The following is an 18,096-nucleotide window of genomic DNA, read 5'->3' on the forward strand; positions in this document are numbered from 1 at the left end:
GGGAGTGAGGGGGAAAAAAAGGGAAAAAAAAAGAGAGGGTATTAGGTAATAAAGTCTAGCTATCATGAAAGATGTCAAGATCATAGTTAAATTGAGATCCAGATGAAGCCATCTGAATTATATCAATGTATTGTCGTGTCCAAGGGTATATGTAGTAATAGTCGTGTCCTGCCTCGCAGGCATATCGGGGTATCAGGTATCAAGGCATCCATGCCACTTGCCGTTTCCGTTTCCAGTCCCATACCCAGCCAAACCCAACGCCATAAAAAGATATTCCATCCCAAAACACCCAAAACAAGAGAAAAGCGTAAAGAAGAGAGATAGAAAGAAAAAGAAAAAGAAAAACAAAAACAAAACAAAACACGCCAGTCACCAAAAGAAAAAGGAAAAGAGAAAAGGAAAAGAAACGCAACATACACCACACACAACATAACACACAAAACACACACCACACGTAAACATCACACAAAACACAGAACACACAATACACAATACATCATACATAACACACAACGAAATCGTCATGTTCATAAAAGGGAATTCATCTAATCTATCATGCGGGCGGTTTCTAAGAAGCCTACGCGGTATTCTGTAATGACACTGCATAACTTTTGGTGACACATGCTTGAAAAGGAAACAAAACGCAAGCAAAAGAATTAACGAGGTCGCGTTCCACAACATGAAAATCATGGAGTTCATCCGGCTCCCTCTAAAGTAAAGTAAATGACCTAAGGCGCCAGAATCAATGCAAGCAAAGCCATGCGACAGTAGAGGCCATATCTCATCTGTAGATCCAAAGTTAGCACAGACATGTCCAATAACAAGCACCAAGGGGAGACCAACCTGTCTGAAATAAGCCGCCCGCTGGTCGAAGTCAACCTCCTCCGCGATCTCCGCATTTCTGGGCAAGGGGTGCATCACAACCATGTGGCTCTTGGCGTGCTTGAGAAGAGCATTGTCAATAACGAAGCTGTTCTTGAGACGCTCATACTGCTCCAAATCGGCGAAGCGTTCCTTCTGTACCCGTGTAGAGTACAGAACATCGGAACGGGCAACGATCTCCGGAGTCAACTCCTCGGACTCCACAACCAGCTGGCCAGAAGCAATAATTTGCTGACGAACCTCTTCCGGCAAGGACAAATCCTTAGGGGCGACAAGCTGCACCCGCACGTCGTAGAACTGGAGCAGCTTAATGAGAGAATGGACGGTACGGCCATATCTCAGATCACCAGTGAAGGTAATCGTCAAGCCAGTGACAGTTCCCAGTTCTTCACGGATCGTGAAGAGATCAAGGAATGCCTGGGTGGGGTGTTCAACGCTTCCATTTCCACCGTTGAGAACGGGAACTGGGGAGAACTTGGCAGCGATTTCAGTGCTGGCCGGGTCCGGATGACGGAGAACGACAGCGTCTCCGTAGCAGCCGAGGGTTCGGAGGGTATCTTGCAAGGTCTCGCCCTTCTTTGTCGAAGAATGCTCCGTGGAGATGGCAATGGTACGTCCTCCAAGACGCTGCATAGCAGCGTCAAAGGAAGCCGATGTTCTGGTCGAAGGTTCATAGAAGAGAGTGCAAAGGACACGGCCCTTCAGAACATCGAGGACGCCCTGGCGTTGAACACCGAGACGCATTTCTTGGGCCACGGTGAAGAGCAAGTGTAGGTCGGCACGGGTGAACTGGCCGACAGAGAGCACGTGCTTTTGTCTGAAAGTTGACCGGGCGAGCATCTCATGAAGAGGAGAAGAGGTTTGTGACATGGCAGGATACAAGGGAGGTCCGAGTTCACCGACAGCTGGGGCTTGATCCAAGGCCCGACGTGAGGGGCGAGCGGGAGTTCCGGCAACGGACAGCCGTCCATCAATACCCTCTGGCCGTGCCTGTACCAAGGGAGACATGGCCTTGACGGAAGGAGACGCAGGCACAATCCGGTGGCCAGACATATCCGCTCCCTTCGGAGCATCTGGTGTGATCTCGCCGTCAAGACAGGATGTCTTTCCTTGGAAAGTAACCCGCTGGACAGATCCTCTCACGCTCTTGCCGCTGATAGGAGACCAAGCGTGCGCGTTCTGGAAGAGGTATGGGCGATCAATTTCGACCTCAACTGAACAATCAACCTGATCGTGTAGCTCGAAGATCTTCTTGGGGTTCTCATACAGACGAGCGATGATATCCTGGACGGTAAGGCGACCCTCTGACACGGCAGTGAAGAGCAGTGGCAGAGTTTCAGCGATACCAACCTCTGGAGAAGCCTTCTCGCCAGCAAGCTGGAAGGGAATGCTGCCAATGGAGAAGACATCAATGGTGCTGAGGTGTTCCCAGAGGGCCTTCCGGTCTTCGGCGGAAGGCAAGAAGCTGCATTCAGGGTAATCTTCCTGAGACAGGAAGAGGCTGAATACAGAGACATCGCAAGTCACTTTGAGACCCTTCTCCTTGCTAAGCGCGATGAGAGTAATATCCTCCTTGGAGGAGACACTCATGACGTGGATGTTACGGCTGTGAAGGCTTGCCAGCAAAAGGACTGAGGCAAGGTCTGTAGACTTGGCATCGGTGATGATGGGCTTGCTGGAAGGCCAAGCGCCGAAGTGGCTAGTCACTGCTGCGACCTTGCTGATGTTTCCAGAAAGGTGGTTGAAAGGAATGAACAGAGAGCCGACATCTCCTGTCACCTGACCAATTTGCTCAGAGTTGGTGGAAGTTGCCACAACGGAGAAGTTGAAGTCACAGAAAGAAGCATTCTGGGCATTCTGTTGGGCAACCTTCAGTGCGCGAGCATCAGTGACAGAGGCATCGACGCCCACCGGCATGACGCGCACCATACTGAAGCCGGCAGCCATGGAAGCCTTGGTCACAATCTCGAAGTCCTTGGAGCCAGGAGTCATGAGTCCGGGCACGAAAGCAGCAATGTTGATCAATCCAGGAAGGGTGACAGTGCGATGGCTAGTCTGGTAGTCAATGGTCTGCACCGCCAGGTCATAGTGACGAGCAATAGCTTCGATCAGGATCTTGGCATTCTTGACATTGGTGACCAAGGGGGTCTGGTAGTCAACAGCCATTCGGCGAGTGCGGTAACCCTTACTCATATAGTTGGCTGGGCGCCTGAATCGGTTGCTAGACGGCAAGTTGATGTAGAGGTCGATGAGGTTGTTCGACAAGTGCTGAGTGAGCGAGTACTCGGACTTGAGTTCATCCTCCTGGCCTGGCAGGACCTCCAGGTACTTGACTGGGACACCATTCTCCTTCAGGAAGTCGGCGGTACCAGCGGTAGCAAAGAGGTTGAACCCAATCTGGTGCAGCTTGCGGATTGACGGCAACATCTCGAGTTTCTCCTTGTATGAACCGATAGAGAACAGAACATTGCGCTTCGGCAGGCGGAAACCAGTCGACAAAAGTGCCTTGAGATAAGCTTCATACTTGTCGCGACCGAAGGAAGCAACTTCACCGGTGGAGGCCATCTCGACACCCAACACTGGATCCGCTCCAGAGAGACGGGAGAAGGAAAACTGGGGCACCTTCACGCCAACATAGTCCTTGGGAACACTGACAGGAGGGTATTCCTGGAAGGGGAGGCCGAGCATCGCCTTGGTGGCCATCTCAATGAGGTCGACTCCCATGACCTTGGAAACGAATGGGAAGGAACGAGAAGCTCTAACGTTACACTCGATGACCTTGATATCATTGTCCTTTGCGATGAATTGGATATTGTAAGGACCAGTGACATTAAGGGCATTACCGATCTTCCTAGTAGCCTCCTCGATGCGCCGGACGGTCTCTGGGTCTAGATCCTGCGGGGGCAAGATCAATGTGGCGTCACCAGAGTGGACACCAGCATTCTCGACATGCTCGGAGATAAAGTGTCCAACCATGGTACCGTTAAGTGCTACAGCGTCCATCTCGATCTCCTTAGCATTCTCAATGTACTTGGTGATAACAACAGGATGCTCGCGGGAAACCTCAGCGGCTTGGTTGAGATAGCTGGCAAGATCATGCTCAGAGTAGACAGTGTTCATGGCAGCTCCGGAAAGCACATAAGAAGGTCGGACAAGCACAGGATAGCCAACCTTGTCACAGAAGCCGGTCGCTTCCTCGATGCTAGTAAGCTCCTTCCACGCGGGCTGGTCGACGCCGATACGGTCAAGCATACGCGAGAACTTGTATCTGTTCTCGGCCCCGTCGATCATCTCCGGAGAGGTTCCGAGGATGCGGACATTAAGACGGTGGAGAGGCAGGGCGATGTTGTTTGGAGTCTGGCCACCCATGGACATGATAACACCACTGGAGGATTCCAACTGGTAGATATCCAAGACAGTTTCCAAGTTAATGTTCTCAAAGTACAAGCGATCAGCCTCATCATAATCTGTACTGACGGTTTCAGGGTTATAGTTGACCATGACAGTCTTGTAGCCCTGTTCACGGAGGGTACGGATAGTACGGACAGAACACCAGTCGAACTCGACGGAAGAACCAATTCTGTAAACACCAGATCCCAAGACCATGATACCCTTATCGTTGAAGACAACATCATGCTCGGATGCATTGTAAGTCAGATACAGATAGTTCGTCACTGAGGGGAACTCAGCAGCAACGGTATCGATCTGCTTGACGATGGGAATAATGCCAGCTTCAACACGCATGCGACGAACAGCGAGCTCGTTGGAGCTAAGGAACTTGGCAAGTTGACCGTCGGAGAAACCCAGCTGCTTGGCCTGTCGGATAAGAGGCCTGGGAACAGTAGTAGCATTATATGTAGTCATAAGCTTTCCAAAGTCACTGAGACCCTTAAGTCTGCTAAGGAACCACTTATCGATCTGGGTCAATTTCCAGATGTCATCGACACTATATCCAGTGGCCATTGCGTTGGCGATGGCGAACAGGCGCTGATCAGAAGGAGTTTGCAGTTCGCCCTTGATGGACATAAGCGCGCTAGTCTCGTTGAAACCAAGATTGTGGAAATCAACGGAGCGAATGGCCTTTTGAATCGCTTCCTCGAAGGTTCGTCCAATGCTCATGACTTCACCAACACTCTTCATAGAGGAGCCAAGTTGAGTAGAGACACGAGTGAACTTCTTAAGATCCCAGCGGGGAATCTTCACAACACAGTAGTCCAGAGAAGGCTCAAAGCAAGCGCAAGTGACCTTGGTAACAGAGTTCTTGATCTCATTGAGGGGAATACCCAAACCAAGCTTGGCTGCGATAAAGGCAAGAGGATAACCAGTAGCCTTTGAAGCAAGAGCAGAGGATCTTGACAGACGAGCATTCACTTCGATGATACAGTACTCCTTCGAGAATGGGTTGAGCGCATACTGAATATTACACTCTCCAACAACGCCGAGGTGACGGATAACATTGACAGCGGTTGTGCGCAGCATGTTGTAGTCCTCATCAGAGAGAGTTTGCGACGGGGCAACAACAATGGAGTCACCAGTATGGATACCAAGAGGGTCGAAGTTCTCCATGTTACAGACGGTAATACAGTTGTCTCTGGCGTCACGGACAACCTCGTATTCGATTTCCTTCCAACCCTTCATACTCTTCTCAATCAGAACTTGGGGACTGGCGGCGAAAGCCTTCGTGCAAAGGTCCTTCAATTCATCCATGTTATTGGCGAAACCACTGCCCAGACCTCCGAGAGCGTAAGCAGCACGGACAATGACAGGGAATTTGATGTCCTCCACGACTCGGAGAGCCTCCTCGAGGTTGGACGCCGAAGCAGACTTGGCGCATTTCTCGTTAATCGAGTCCATGCTACGAGCAAAAAGCTCACGATCCTCGGTGGTAATGATAGTGTCAATTGGTGTACCCAGAACCTTGACACCAAGAGACTCAAACTCATCCTTGAGCTGGATACCGACTTGCAACGCGGTCTGACCACCAAAAGTGACGTAGATAGCATCGGGCCGCTCGTGCTTGATAACCTTTCGCACAAAGTCCGCGTTCACAGGAAGGAAGTACACCTTGTCTGCCAATCCCTTCGAGGTCTGAATGGTGGCAATGTTCGGGTTAATCAGGATAGTGTAAATTCCCTCTTCCTTCAAGGCCTTGATAGCCTGACTTCCGGAGTAATCGAATTCTCCGGCTTGACCAATGCTAAGACCACCACTTCCCAGAATCAAAACCTTCCTGACAGAGACACGAGGAGATGCCTTGACGTTCTCTTCCACGGTACCACCTGGGAAGGTAACTGGCTTGTTGAGAGCGTCTGGGGAAGCCAGGGTATCCTTGATGCTGTTGATAAACACATCAAAGAGATACTCGGTATCTCTGGGACCAGGGGTGCTCTCAGGGTGGAATTGAACACTGAAGAACGGACGGCTGGTGTGCCGGATACCTTCATTGCTACCATCATTGGCATTCACGAACAGCTCTTCCCAGTCCTCAGGGAGGCTTGTGGAATCGACGGCATAACCGTGGTTCTGAGAAGTGATGTGGCACTTGCCGGTCACCATGCTGGTGCAAGGGATATTGTGACCACGGTTACCGAACTTCATCTTCGAGGTCTGAGCACCGACAGAGCGGGCAATCAACTGATGACCCAGACAGATACCGAACACGGGGGTCCGTGCCTCTTTGAGGGTCTTCGACAGGTTGTTGACAGTAGTAGTCAGTGTGGCAGGGTCACCAGGACCGTTAGAGACAAACAGACCATCGTAGTCCTTGCCGGCAAGAGTAGGGAAATCATAGTCCCACGGGACGACCAAGACTTCAACACCCCGAGCGAGCAGGCAGCGCAGCTGGTTGAATTTCAGACCAACGTCCAAGCACAGAACGCGAACCGGACGACCAGAAGGATGTTTAAGGGCAACATTCTCAGGAGGAGAGAAAAGACGTGGTTCCCGAATGGAGACTAATGAGAATCCAGTCAGACACAGCTTGCTCATAAAAAGGTCACTCTTAAGCGCATGACTTACCTTCGTCGACGAGGTTCTTCTTATTCGGGTCAACCCACTCAGTCTGCTCGAAGTACGACCTCCAGCTGTCCTTGTCCACTGGAGCCTCCTCCAATGTTTCATCGGACTTCTGGAGCAGCATGCGGCCAAGCATGCTACCCTTCTGACGGATGCGCTTTGTCAGAGCACGGGTGTCGACTCCGTGCATGGCAGGAACACCCTGTTCCTTCAGCCATTGTCCCAGGGAGGACTCGGCAAGGAAGTGTGAGTAGTCCTCTCCGGCGTAGGTGGCAACGACGAGTGCCGCAATGTGAATCTCGGTAGACTCAAAGTATTTTGGTAGTGTCTTCAACAACTCGTCCATGGTCTCCCGAGAGGGAACACCATAGTTGCCCACCAGGGGGAAAGTGACGACCAGGATCTGGCCACGATAGGAGGGGTCAGTCACCGACTCCGGGTATCCTACCATGCCAGTCTGGAAAACCAGCTCTCCTGCCACGCTCTTCTCAGCGCCAAAGCTGTAACCCTGGTAGACTGTGCCATCCTCGAGCTCGAGAGCGACCATCTTCCCACTGCCGCCACGCACTCGAGACGAGGCGGGGGGGATCACGGCGCCACTTGAAACATCCATTGAGGGAAGTGGTTGCAATTCCTTATTGATCTGATTATAAGAAACAGCTCCTCCAGTCAAAGGACTCGAAGGGAGTGCGACCTCCTCGTGACCGGCGGAGTGTGGCATTGGGGAAACTGTGTGGGGGTGGGCGTGGAGGGGAAAAAAGGTCCTCTCGGGGACAGTATGGCAATGGTATTCACTCTACCGTAGCATCAGCAGCCTCCAAGACTCCTATAGAGAGATGAGAGAGCGGGAGGGAGAAGGGTCTTTTTTGCTGCTTCAGCACAGGAGGAGGAATATAGAAAGGGAAGAAAGAAATCTCGTCGACGGGGATGGTCGTATAAAATAAAATTTTGTGTTCAGCGGGCTGAGGGAGCTTTCTCATTGGACTAACCAACTTACTGATCCGGACATCACTGAGAATTCTGCCTTGATGGACCGCCCGATTGAAAATTTTTTTACTGCATGCAAACTCTTTAGCCTTCTCTGCCTTTCCTTTGTTTGATAATGCCAATGCCTGTAATCAGGAGTAAACTGGTCAATTCTTGAGTAATGGTTTCTAAACTATATACCAAAACATATACTCTTGAACAAGACAACTAAAACAAATGGGGTTGTTGTTGTTCTAAAGTGACTCGACTAAGATTATACCACAGGAATAGTAAATTAATCGAAAAATTAATTGATGCGGTTAGGTGTCGTGCAATACTGCAGTTTTTAAGTTGCTTCTTAGTAATAGCGAGGCCACCCCCAATTCCGGTTGCGGCCCTTTTGAACTCCGCGAGTCGGGAGGAGTGAAAAGCTCAATTTTGAACGCCACCATGGTGCGCACAAGACAAAATGGAGGGGCCTCGCCACCCCGATCGACAGAACGACACTGCAGGCGGTGAGCAGCCTCCCTGTTTTTTCTTGTCCGCCAAGACGCCTCCATGGTCCGTGTTGCTGAAAGCTTCAGCCCTCTGGAATCCAATTAAACCTCATGACAGTACATCTCAACGACGGGGGTTTTTCTTCTTCTCGATTTGAAGCAGGTACATGCTCGGGAATCGGCAACTACGAGATTTTGATTCATAACGCAAACCGGTTTTTTTATGTCTTGGATTTTATTGCCTTTGTATTTATTGTTCATGATTATGACCATTAATTCGCCCCTTCAAGCAATTGATATATACGCCACTACGTATATGATTATGGTTCCTTCAAAAGGTCCCATTTTACAAAAATATATACACACACAGTATATATATATTTGGCGCTTCTACTTGCATTCCTGAAGGGTCCTTATCCATGGAACGTTTGGCTGTTAGACTACGGAAGATATGAAACCTCATGCTCCACTAGAAGAACAATAGCATTCATACATGAGTACCTACTATGAGCTGCCACTTTTGATCATTCTAGATTGCACCGCGACCAAATCGTATCCCGAGGTCAGCCACTGCCGTGGAGACTTTGATAGGGTGTGCAAATGATCGGTTATCAACTTATGGGTCAGCTGGGAAAAAAAAAAAAAGTTAAAGTAAGGGCACTAAAATTAAATCGCGTTGCGGCAAAAGTTTCTGGGATGCTCCGCGTCGTGAGAGCGATCTTTCCCCCTCTCCACTACAGCTAATCCTGCATGCAGGCGCATGTGAACTGCGTCAATTGTCCCAGCAAATGATTGCCCTGGCTTGTTTTTAATCTCTACATCCCTTCCTGGTTGATCAGAAAATTACCTCTTGAATCACGCGAACCTCTCTAGAGTGCTGATACAGCACCTCATGGCGTTATATCTTATCTAGTGGTAGGTTCGCGTCGTTGTTTCATCTTCCGTCTCTCCGGGATCATGCATTAACCACACCACCAGTTCCTTTCAAGATTGGGGAACACAGGGCTTTTCCAATCATGCTTGCTTCTCTTCTTCGCCCAAAGAAACGTCGAGTGTACGCAGAACGTTCTCCATTTTCGTCACCCTACACGACCCGGGATTTGCCATGGCCGTTCCTTCAGCGTGGCTCCGAAGCGCAGTATGAGGAGATACCTGGGAATGATGAGGCTGATGAGGCTGTCGACGATGGGGAAGAAGATGAAAGCGGGGATGAGGACGATGGTCCTTTCGAGTCCAGTCCCCTTCTGCCCATCTTCTCAGCCTCTCACTTAGGTATTTATCATTTTGTACTCCCCGAACGAAAGATCGTCTGAGTTGTCTGACTGGTGGCCGTTTCGTTATGTATAGACACGCTCCCCGTTTACGATATCACCCATGCGATTCGCGCACTTATCGCAGCTCGCTGCGAGACCACGTTATCCTGGGACCAGTTGCGGTCGCCCCAGATCTCTCAGTTTCTGGTAAAACCAATCCAGCAACAAATTAGAGCATTTCACTTTTCTCGGGCCACACTATATGCGTTGTTGACCAATTGTTTGCAATTCAACAAAGAAGTCCACCTCAACCCCGGTAATAGTGGCACAAGCCAGACCAGGGCCATGGTGAGTGAGCTTCTTGCCATAAAGTTACTGAGAGAATATACCACGAGAGAGTTGATCGATGCTCTCTCTTATGAGTTTTTTCCTCTCCAGGGCCAGTCGTTGCCCGGGGATTCCCAACAACCCCCGGGCTGGACTCCTGCTGCGGGGAACAAGCGGCCTGGGGTAGCCCGCATTTCTTGCCTCGAGATCGCGATCCGTGCCCAAGCGAAGCGGTTCCTGTCTCACCCGCTTGTTGTACAACAGCTGGAAGCGATCTGGGCGGGCACCATCGTTTTCCATTCGGCCGCAGACTATCTTCATCGCTCACCGACACGACTCGGTCAGAGTTCAGGGCCGACGTATGGTACCACCGTTACTGCTACCACCCCCAACCCGTTTGCCGGCAATCTAAGCCCCGGATCGGCTGAGCTGCGCCGCTCAGTCACTCTCTATGACCCGAGAGATGCCTCTCTGTTTAAACTCTCTAGGTTGAGGGTTCCTCGCTATAGACAGTTTCTCTCGACGCTGTCGTTTGCTGTATTACTGGCATTGTTCCTCGCAGTTCTAGACCGGCGGCGTGTGCACATTAGTGCCCTAGAGGTTGTCTTCTGGTTTTGGAGCGCAGGCTTCATGCTTGATGAGATTGTTGGTTTTAACGAACAGGGCTTCAGCCTGTATCTCATGAGCTTTTGGAACTTGTTCGACCTCGGTATATTGTTTCTTCTTTTCTGCTACTATTGCCTGCGGCTGTATGGTGCTTTCATGCCATTCACCCGTAAGCAAGCAGTCGCCGATCAGGCGTATGATATCCTGGCTGCCAACGCTGTCCTCCTCTTCCCTCGACTTTTCTCGATCCTGGACCACTACCGCTACTTTTCACAGCTGCTTATCGCGTTCAGGATCATGGCTTCCGACCTGGTAGCCGTCTTTTTCTTGATTATAATTGCATGCAGTGGCTTCTTTGTCGCTTTTACATTGTCCTTCGGCAGTGGCGAAGATCGTTCGCCTGGATCCATAGCGTATGCCTTGTTTCAGATGCTGATGGGGTTCACGCCGACTGCATGGGCACTCTGGAATGATTACAATACGCTGGGGAAGACAATATTGACTGTGTTCTTGTTCATCTGTCATTTTGTTGTTGTGACCATTCTAATCACTGTTCTCACTAACTCCTTCATGGGTATTGTACAGAATGCCAACCAAGAACATCAGTTTTTGTTTGCTGTCAACGCCATCTCCATGGTTAAGTCGGATGCTCTTTTCTCTTATGTGGCGCCGACTAACATCATCGCTTGGTTAATAACACCTTTCCGTTATGTGATGCCCTTCAGACAATTTGTACGCGTCAACCGTACAATTATTAAGATCACGCACCTGCCCATTCTATTCACCATCTGCTTCTACGAGAAAACGATCCTCAGCTCCAAAGTGATCGAACCTACAGACCTGGTTGATTCTCAAACTCGCGCCGGCACATCGGCCCGCACACGTGGCCCTCAGCATAGTCGCTTCAAGGCTTTCAGTTCTAATGCCCCTCGACTTGTTCGGGAACCCTCTGTGGCAACTTATCAGAAGGATCGTGCGTTGGAAGAGGTCTTTCGACGCCCGTTTCACGGAGAGGCCATGGAGCCTGTAAGGGAGATGGATCAAAGAAAGACCAACAAAATCGTCAAAAATTGGATGCAAACCATGGGTCCTGGTCCGGCCAACCCTCCTGATGAGCAGGACTCGGACGAAGTTAGCCAGCTCGAAAAAAGACCCCACAGGCCACGGCACCCTTCCCGCAGAAGACTCACCCGGAGTTTACGAGATTTCACCGTGTCAAGCCGCTCTGTTGTGTCAAATCCCGAAGATCACGTCGCGTATATTGCATCCTCACCAGCCACTCCCCGTGCCGGAAGGGATTTCATGGCGTCGACGCGAAGACGGCAGCTTTCGCGACACACAGGCATGGAAGGGGATGATGAGCTCACTAGCGACGGTCATGAAGACCAGTCGAATGGAAAAAGCTCTGGCGATGAAAGTATTCCCCAAAATGAGAGCCCCGGTAAAGCAACACCAAAATTTTACAGCTCTCGGCCATCAACAGCGAAAGTCAAGTCGCGGAGAAACAGTCCCGCCCGGCGCGTTAAGCATCATTCACGGAGTTACTCAGGCGCCACCATGCTATACAGGCCCTTATCCACCACGAGCAATGGTGAAGAAACCGAAGCACCATCGACCCCTGTCAGACCCAGAGCAGAGACACCGAATCACGCGGAATGGATGGCTAGGTCTACTTCTGCTGACCGATGGGCAAGGAGAAGGCACAGTACTGACGGTCGGAGTCGAAATGTTACTATGCCCATCTCGAATCCCATGTCTGTACCGGAATTCGGCCACTTTTTGGTTCCTGGTCCGCGATATAGGGAGCGGGGGCCAGATTCCATTCTCCATGGCTTAGGCTCTGACATAGGAGACAACAAGGCGATCGCGAATGTCTTTGTCGGAGGCGCTCCTTCAAGTCTGACTACCCAGATGGCATATGTGACGGGTGGTATGCGCCGGCCAGATAGCTCTCACAGTAGCCAGGATATGCTCAGCAAGCTCGTGCTTGCCCGGATGAACAATATTGAGGAAGGGTTCCGCGAAGTGATCAGAGAGATGAAAGATCTCCGGCGTGAAGGTACGAGCCGAAGTCAGAGTGGACCTGATGAGTCCAAAGGAAATCAGCGCGAAAAGAAGCGCACAGAGAAGAAGGGGAAGAAGGCACATCCTAGGCCTCGAAGAAGCAAGACCGGCAGTGAGGAGCAGTCGTCAGATGCGATGTCTGATACCTCGCAACGGAGGATTATAAGATAAGCGTTGGTTTTGAGAATTCGGTGTTTCGCTTCTTGTTTTTCTATGCAATACCTTTCTATTATATATTTGTGATGTATGCTACTTTGTTCTCCAGCCCTGCTGTGTAAAAATATTGGGTGGCTGTTTCATAGTTGGATTCAACTTGCAATTTTGATACCCGATGTTTCCCCATACACAATTGAGAAACTATCTGCCCACAGGCACCGTATTTTCTATGTAAACAGTAACCCTTTCCCAACTCCCACCTCCCAATCCTGGCGGTTCTCTAACAGTCCTTCCCCCTGAGGCCCATGTTCATTCGTCCTACCTTTCAATACGTTTCGCTTTTTCTCTAAGCTTATATGGATGCCACGGTCATCCTCCCCAGAGATACCGCAAGACGGACCAAGCGCCGCCGCCGACACTCATCACGGCACGATTCTGGATCTAACTCAGACAATTGTCGATGCAGTTAGTCTGGTATCCAGAAGATAATGGAACAGAGACAAAAAGCGGAAAGGAGTTCTTATGGCCGGCTAAATATGGCACCATATTTGTTCTGGGACTGACAGGTAGTTATCCTGCAATTTATCTCTGAATCGTCGTCTCTGGTGAATAAAGGGCTTTTTGATTTGATATCGGGTTGAGTTTAGCATCTATCCTCAGGCACCTCAAGAAACTCTATGAGGCATTGAACGGGGCTTAGATCATACGGCGATAACATCTGCATAATTCCATCCTCATCACCTTGACGTCAAGGAAGGATAGTGACAGCATCTTTCGTAACCTTTTGCATGTGTAAGCTAACATCTTGAACCTTCTTGGGCTGAGCTGTAAGTGGGACTCTAGACAAACGCACATGTGAACTTGCACAGGACCCTTTTCTACGCCCAACAGATATCCGACTGATGAGACAGTAAGGTATGTAATATTAATTTCCACAAGGAACATCTCATGAGCCTATTGTGGGAAACTGGAAAGGCATTTAGGCTACTCTATCCCGTGTTCCTAATGATTGTCTTACCTGGCTGGTATTGCTCGTATGACCGACTGTGATCTATTAGCTAACCCTCTATCAATAGACACACTGAAAAATTTCTCAAGCGACTCTTGATACGCCCCAGCTACCTTGTTATCATACTAGAAGCTTTTCAAATCAACACGTGTGGAGGAGCTCTAGGGAAGCATACAACAATGGACGATTCTTCCGGGCTGTCAGCGGGCTCAAGGGCATATCCCCCAAGATTAATGCATCCTCCCTCACCATGCACAAATATTGATAGTCCTTGTTCAACATTACTTCTCCTTGGCGATGCAGACACGCTGCTGTATATTGATCCTCCCCCGCAGAAATCATACGCCTCAGCCTTGCCACGCTCACCTGGGTCAATCCCCCACCGGATTCATAGCCAGAAACTTCTGGATACTAACTCTAATTACTTTAAGAACCTCTTCCAGCCAAGGGCTCAAGCTCGGACGATCAGTCGCCGCGGACTCGAAGGCAAGCTTACAAATGGGATTAAATACGTCATTGATCTCACTCCTCCTGCGGTGGAAGACGATGCTGTCATATTTCTCACAGAGCTATCGTGCCCTGTAGGGATCAGGAACTGGGCCAACACTACTACGGCTTGGTGGGATTTACCCCCTGTCCACGTTAGTGGTGAAGATGAAGTCAAGCCACCAGAAAGCAAGCCGAGTCTTCCTGTGGAATACTCGGTGGGTCGACACCATAGGGGTATTGAACAAATTATATATGCTTTGGAAGGGTTTCCACCCAAGTTCGACACCCCTTGCGAGTTCTGGACCTTCTTCTCACTGGCTAGACTGTTCGGAGTATCCACTGTACCAAAAATTAGGGATCTCATATTATCCTGGTTTTACAACCCGAAGAATGCCCGTCTCATAGAATACCGCCCCGAGATTGCGTACAAAATCGCCTGTGGGGTACAACATTACTATCTTTGCCGTGACTCATTTTCGATCCTTGTTGGGGAGGAGACACTGCTTTTATTAGCGAATTCAGATCAACCACCTTTACCAGGTAGACCGCAATGGACCTTTCATGAGCGTTTCCGGGAGCCATTGTTGGACGACGAGGAGCTCCAACGCATCGAATATGCTAGCAAAAGCTTTCTAGAATATGTTATTGATCGATTTGTCGTTCTAGCAGGCTCTGAGATGAAATGGCTTTTCGAATTGTCAAGCTTTCTGCACCTATCAAAGTTCACTCCAGAAACATATTGGGAGGAAATTCTCATGACCGAACTCATCCTGACCTGCAAGGAGTATGTCCGAGCACGTATCGTGCAATGGTTGGAGAGAGAAAATGGTATTTCGCTACCAGCGGTGGTTGGGAGTATGGGTCAGGATCGTTCGATACACTACAAGTACGCCTATAGCTCAATGCGCTACCCAGAGCGCGTATTGACTAGGACATTCTGGAAGAACCTCATGAACGAACCATTTACTGGAAGCCATTTTTCGGATATTAAGGAGTCGTTTTGGGATTCTACCATTGCCAGTTTGGGAGATTGGGTACCAGCTTTCAGGGCCCATGCCGACGCGAAAATCAGGCCGGTGACACGAAGTGAGCTATGTCAGATGGTGGGTAAATTCAACTCTTTTGTGAACCACCAGATTCCCAATTCCCAAACACAACCAGGGTACCCCTGGAATATGGAGGACAACTGTGACCCAGAGACCTGGTTACGCGGGTTACAATCAAATAGTGAAGGCCCATTCAAACTGGACATGTTCATATCAGATGTACAGCTACATGTGGCTAAGTGCGCAAGTGACATGTTTGAGCTGGACAGAGGCTCGACCGAGAGAACCGACATTGTTACCTGTCTAACCGAAAATGAACTCAGATATCTACCATTATGGGCAGGGGGGAATGACGATGGAACTGGAGGGGTCTTCATGGACCAAGATATCCCCTTCTTAGAAACAGGGGGTTTCTCTGCGCCGGGTCCGGATGTCCACTTAGGTAGTGCAGCGTCAACCGCCGATTCAATCTCGATCATCAACACTAAAGAAATAGAGAGTACCGTCCAAGGTGCTTCTCACGGGACCACTGTTGGTTATAGAACAGAAGCCATGTCTATACAATCAATAGCTGCTGGTTCTCAGAGAGACAAGAGTGGAGGCAGCAGTCACCAAGGGCCAGCATCGCTTGAAGACCACGAAGCAGTTGACGACTGCTCCTTCCTGTTGAATTCATCGGCCGACGACGACGATGATTTCTCTCTTGACTGTGATAGCGATGGCGATGACACTGTCGTTATGGACACTACTTGAGTAATTTTGAGGAAATGGATTTGAACGAGGCTTGTCTTAAGTCTTGCGCCTGCGAAAAGATAACACAACTTGCGGAAATACTCGGTAATAATTTTTGGAAGTATTCTGTACATTAGTGGCCACAGTTTCTCATAAGTAATGGGAACAATGAGAATCTTTACGTATTGTCTGCTTTCTGTAGGAAAGGCATAGAATAGGATCTATTTCCACGTGACAAAATCCGGGGTTCTTGGCGCGCCGACGTCACGGCATTGTGATTATCGACATCTCCGTTTTCTTTTTACTTACAACCTTATCTCCACTAGGCGCCCACCAAATTTCCTGGGCCGGCGAATAAGTCATTGGTGTACTTTTTCACTCATTCTTTCCAGTGTAGTCTCCCTTATCTTTCTGTCGTACTCCGTGACAGAAAAAGCAGTCACTATGGCCTCATCCTCAAAGCCCCCGAGCTTCCTGCTCTAGTATGTCTATAACCCACCTACCGCACAATCTCATAACCATCCTCAATTTAAGACTAACATATCAAACAATCTGTAGCACTTGCATAGCCCACCGCACCACAATCCTCGCAGAGCACTCCTCCCCAGGAACTTCGTCAACATCCGCCTCCTCTCTCGCCTCCATCATTCTCCCCAAAATCATGCACGAGAAATCGCAAAAGCTTACCTACACTCATGAACGCCTCTTCGTGCACTATATCGCCGACTCTCCCACGGGGGCGAGCGACGATGCCAGCTCCCGCCAGGAACCCAACTCCTACGCTCCGCTAAGCTACATCGTAGTCGCGACCGCCGAACAGGGCCGTCGCATCCCATTCGCTTTTCTTCTCGAAATGAAACGCAAGTTCCTATCCACCTACCCACCCTCCAGCACTGATTTCGCCGCCCTCCCGGCCTACGGCTGCGCCGCGTTCAACAACGAACTGCGCTCCTTACTGCAGACGTATAATACGGCCCCGCCGTCGGACTCGCTCGCCTCAGCCCGCAGAGAAATTGATAGTGTGAGAGATATCATGACGGAGAATATCGAGCGAGTGCTGGAGCGTGGAGAGAGGATTGATCTGCTTGTTGATAAGACGGATCGATTGGGTGGGAGTGCGCACGATTTTCGCATTCGGAGTCGGGGTTTAAGGAGGCGGATGTGGTGGAAGAATATCAAGTTGATGGTGCTTTTGGGGGTGGTGATTGTTTTCCTACTGTATCTGTTCATTGGGATAGGGTGTGGACTACCGGCTTGGGGGAAGTGTGTTGGTCATAGTGAGTGAGTGAGTGGGAAGTGCTCTTTTTGGCCGGTCTGATCTAGCCGTGATGGTTCCCGCTGCTGCGTACGGGATGGGATGTCGGAGATTCACTGCGTTCGGGGACAATAAATTGTCGGCTCAGATTATCACTCGGGGCTTTACGATGCCATTCACGATTGTTTGTTCTTTTAGCACAGTTTCTCTTCTTGTACTATTACACCTGGTACTTCTACACATAATCCATTCATTTTCCTTTTCCAGGACAACGTGCAGTGTTTAGATATAATGAAACTGAACAATTGACGTAACATTCGTACGGACAATATATATTTACCCTTGCAAACACGAGTACACCAAATCCTTTACATATACTACCCGAATCAAGGGACGTGGGAGAAAAAGATGAAATAAATTCAAATAATATTGGTTCAGACAACTATAACAAACCAGGCGATAGAAGCCAAGCTTACTTCTTACAATGTAATGTGTCTCACTCTCAAACTCGCAGCTTCCTAGCCAACGCATCAGTGCGAGTCTGCAAGCAAGGCAGATCAACCTCTGGTTTTACCAGATTTAGGTTGCTGCAATTCCTTCTGCGCCATCCGTTTACCTCTTCAACCACTGATCCGCCAGAGACGGGATTGATAAGGAGATAATGTGGCGCTAAATAGGGGAAAGTCTTGGGGAAAGGAGAGGGATAGAGTTTTGCTTTGCTAAGCATGTAGCAGTCATCGGATCAATGTCCGATGGACAATATTGGAAAAGGGGGCAGAGGGAAGATTCAGCGATAAAC

General features: G+C 49.7%; 5 protein-coding genes across 5 annotated transcripts; 3 read left to right on the top strand and 2 right to left on the bottom strand.

Annotated features, from left to right (window-relative positions):
• Window positions 1–2: 2 nt before the first annotated feature.
• BDV37DRAFT_3642 (uncharacterized protein) lies at window positions 3–579 on the bottom strand. The gene has a single exon (XM_032090516.1). It carries the CDS (start codon window positions 429–431, stop codon window positions 123–125), a length of 309 nt encoding a protein of 102 aa, XP_031947393.1. The 5' UTR covers window positions 432–579; the 3' UTR covers window positions 3–122.
• BDV37DRAFT_235618 (bifunctional carbamoylphosphate synthetase/aspartate transcarbamylase) lies at window positions 68–7,815 on the bottom strand. Its single transcript, XM_032080529.1, has 3 exons — window positions 6,901–7,815; window positions 844–6,836; window positions 68–785 (listed from the first exon to the last, which is right to left on the bottom strand). Exons 1-3 carry the CDS (start codon window positions 7,616–7,618, stop codon window positions 729–731), a joined length of 6,768 nt encoding a protein of 2,255 aa, XP_031947394.1. The 5' UTR covers window positions 7,619–7,815; the 3' UTR covers window positions 68–728.
• A 1,561-nt stretch (window positions 7,816–9,376) lies between these two features.
• BDV37DRAFT_277717 (ion transporter) lies at window positions 9,377–12,781 on the top strand (the record flags this gene model as incomplete). The annotated part of the gene is made up of 2 exons (XM_032085849.1): window positions 9,377–9,632; window positions 9,708–12,781. 2 exons carry the CDS (start codon window positions 9,377–9,379, stop codon window positions 12,779–12,781), a joined length of 3,330 nt encoding a protein of 1,109 aa, XP_031947395.1.
• A 1,173-nt stretch (window positions 12,782–13,954) lies between these two features.
• Window positions 13,955–16,063, top strand: BDV37DRAFT_267639 (uncharacterized protein; the record flags this gene model as incomplete). Its single annotated transcript, XM_032084057.1, has 1 exon — window positions 13,955–16,063. The coding sequence occupies one exon, from the start codon at window positions 13,955–13,957 to the stop codon at window positions 16,061–16,063; it is 2,109 nt and encodes a 702-aa protein (XP_031947396.1).
• Window positions 16,064–16,267: 204 nt separating this feature from the next.
• BDV37DRAFT_235622 (synaptobrevin family protein) lies at window positions 16,268–17,607 on the top strand. The gene is made up of 2 exons (XM_032080530.1): window positions 16,268–16,524; window positions 16,601–17,607. Exons 1-2 carry the CDS (start codon window positions 16,487–16,489, stop codon window positions 17,325–17,327), a joined length of 765 nt encoding a protein of 254 aa, XP_031947397.1. The 5' UTR covers window positions 16,268–16,486; the 3' UTR covers window positions 17,328–17,607.
• Window positions 17,608–18,096: the final 489 nt, after the last annotated feature.

Source organism: Aspergillus pseudonomiae, assembly GCF_009193645.1.
Source record: "Aspergillus pseudonomiae strain CBS 119388 unplaced genomic scaffold BDV37scaffold_1, whole genome shotgun sequence".
Taxonomy (NCBI): domain Eukaryota; kingdom Fungi; phylum Ascomycota; class Eurotiomycetes; order Eurotiales; family Aspergillaceae; genus Aspergillus; species Aspergillus pseudonomiae.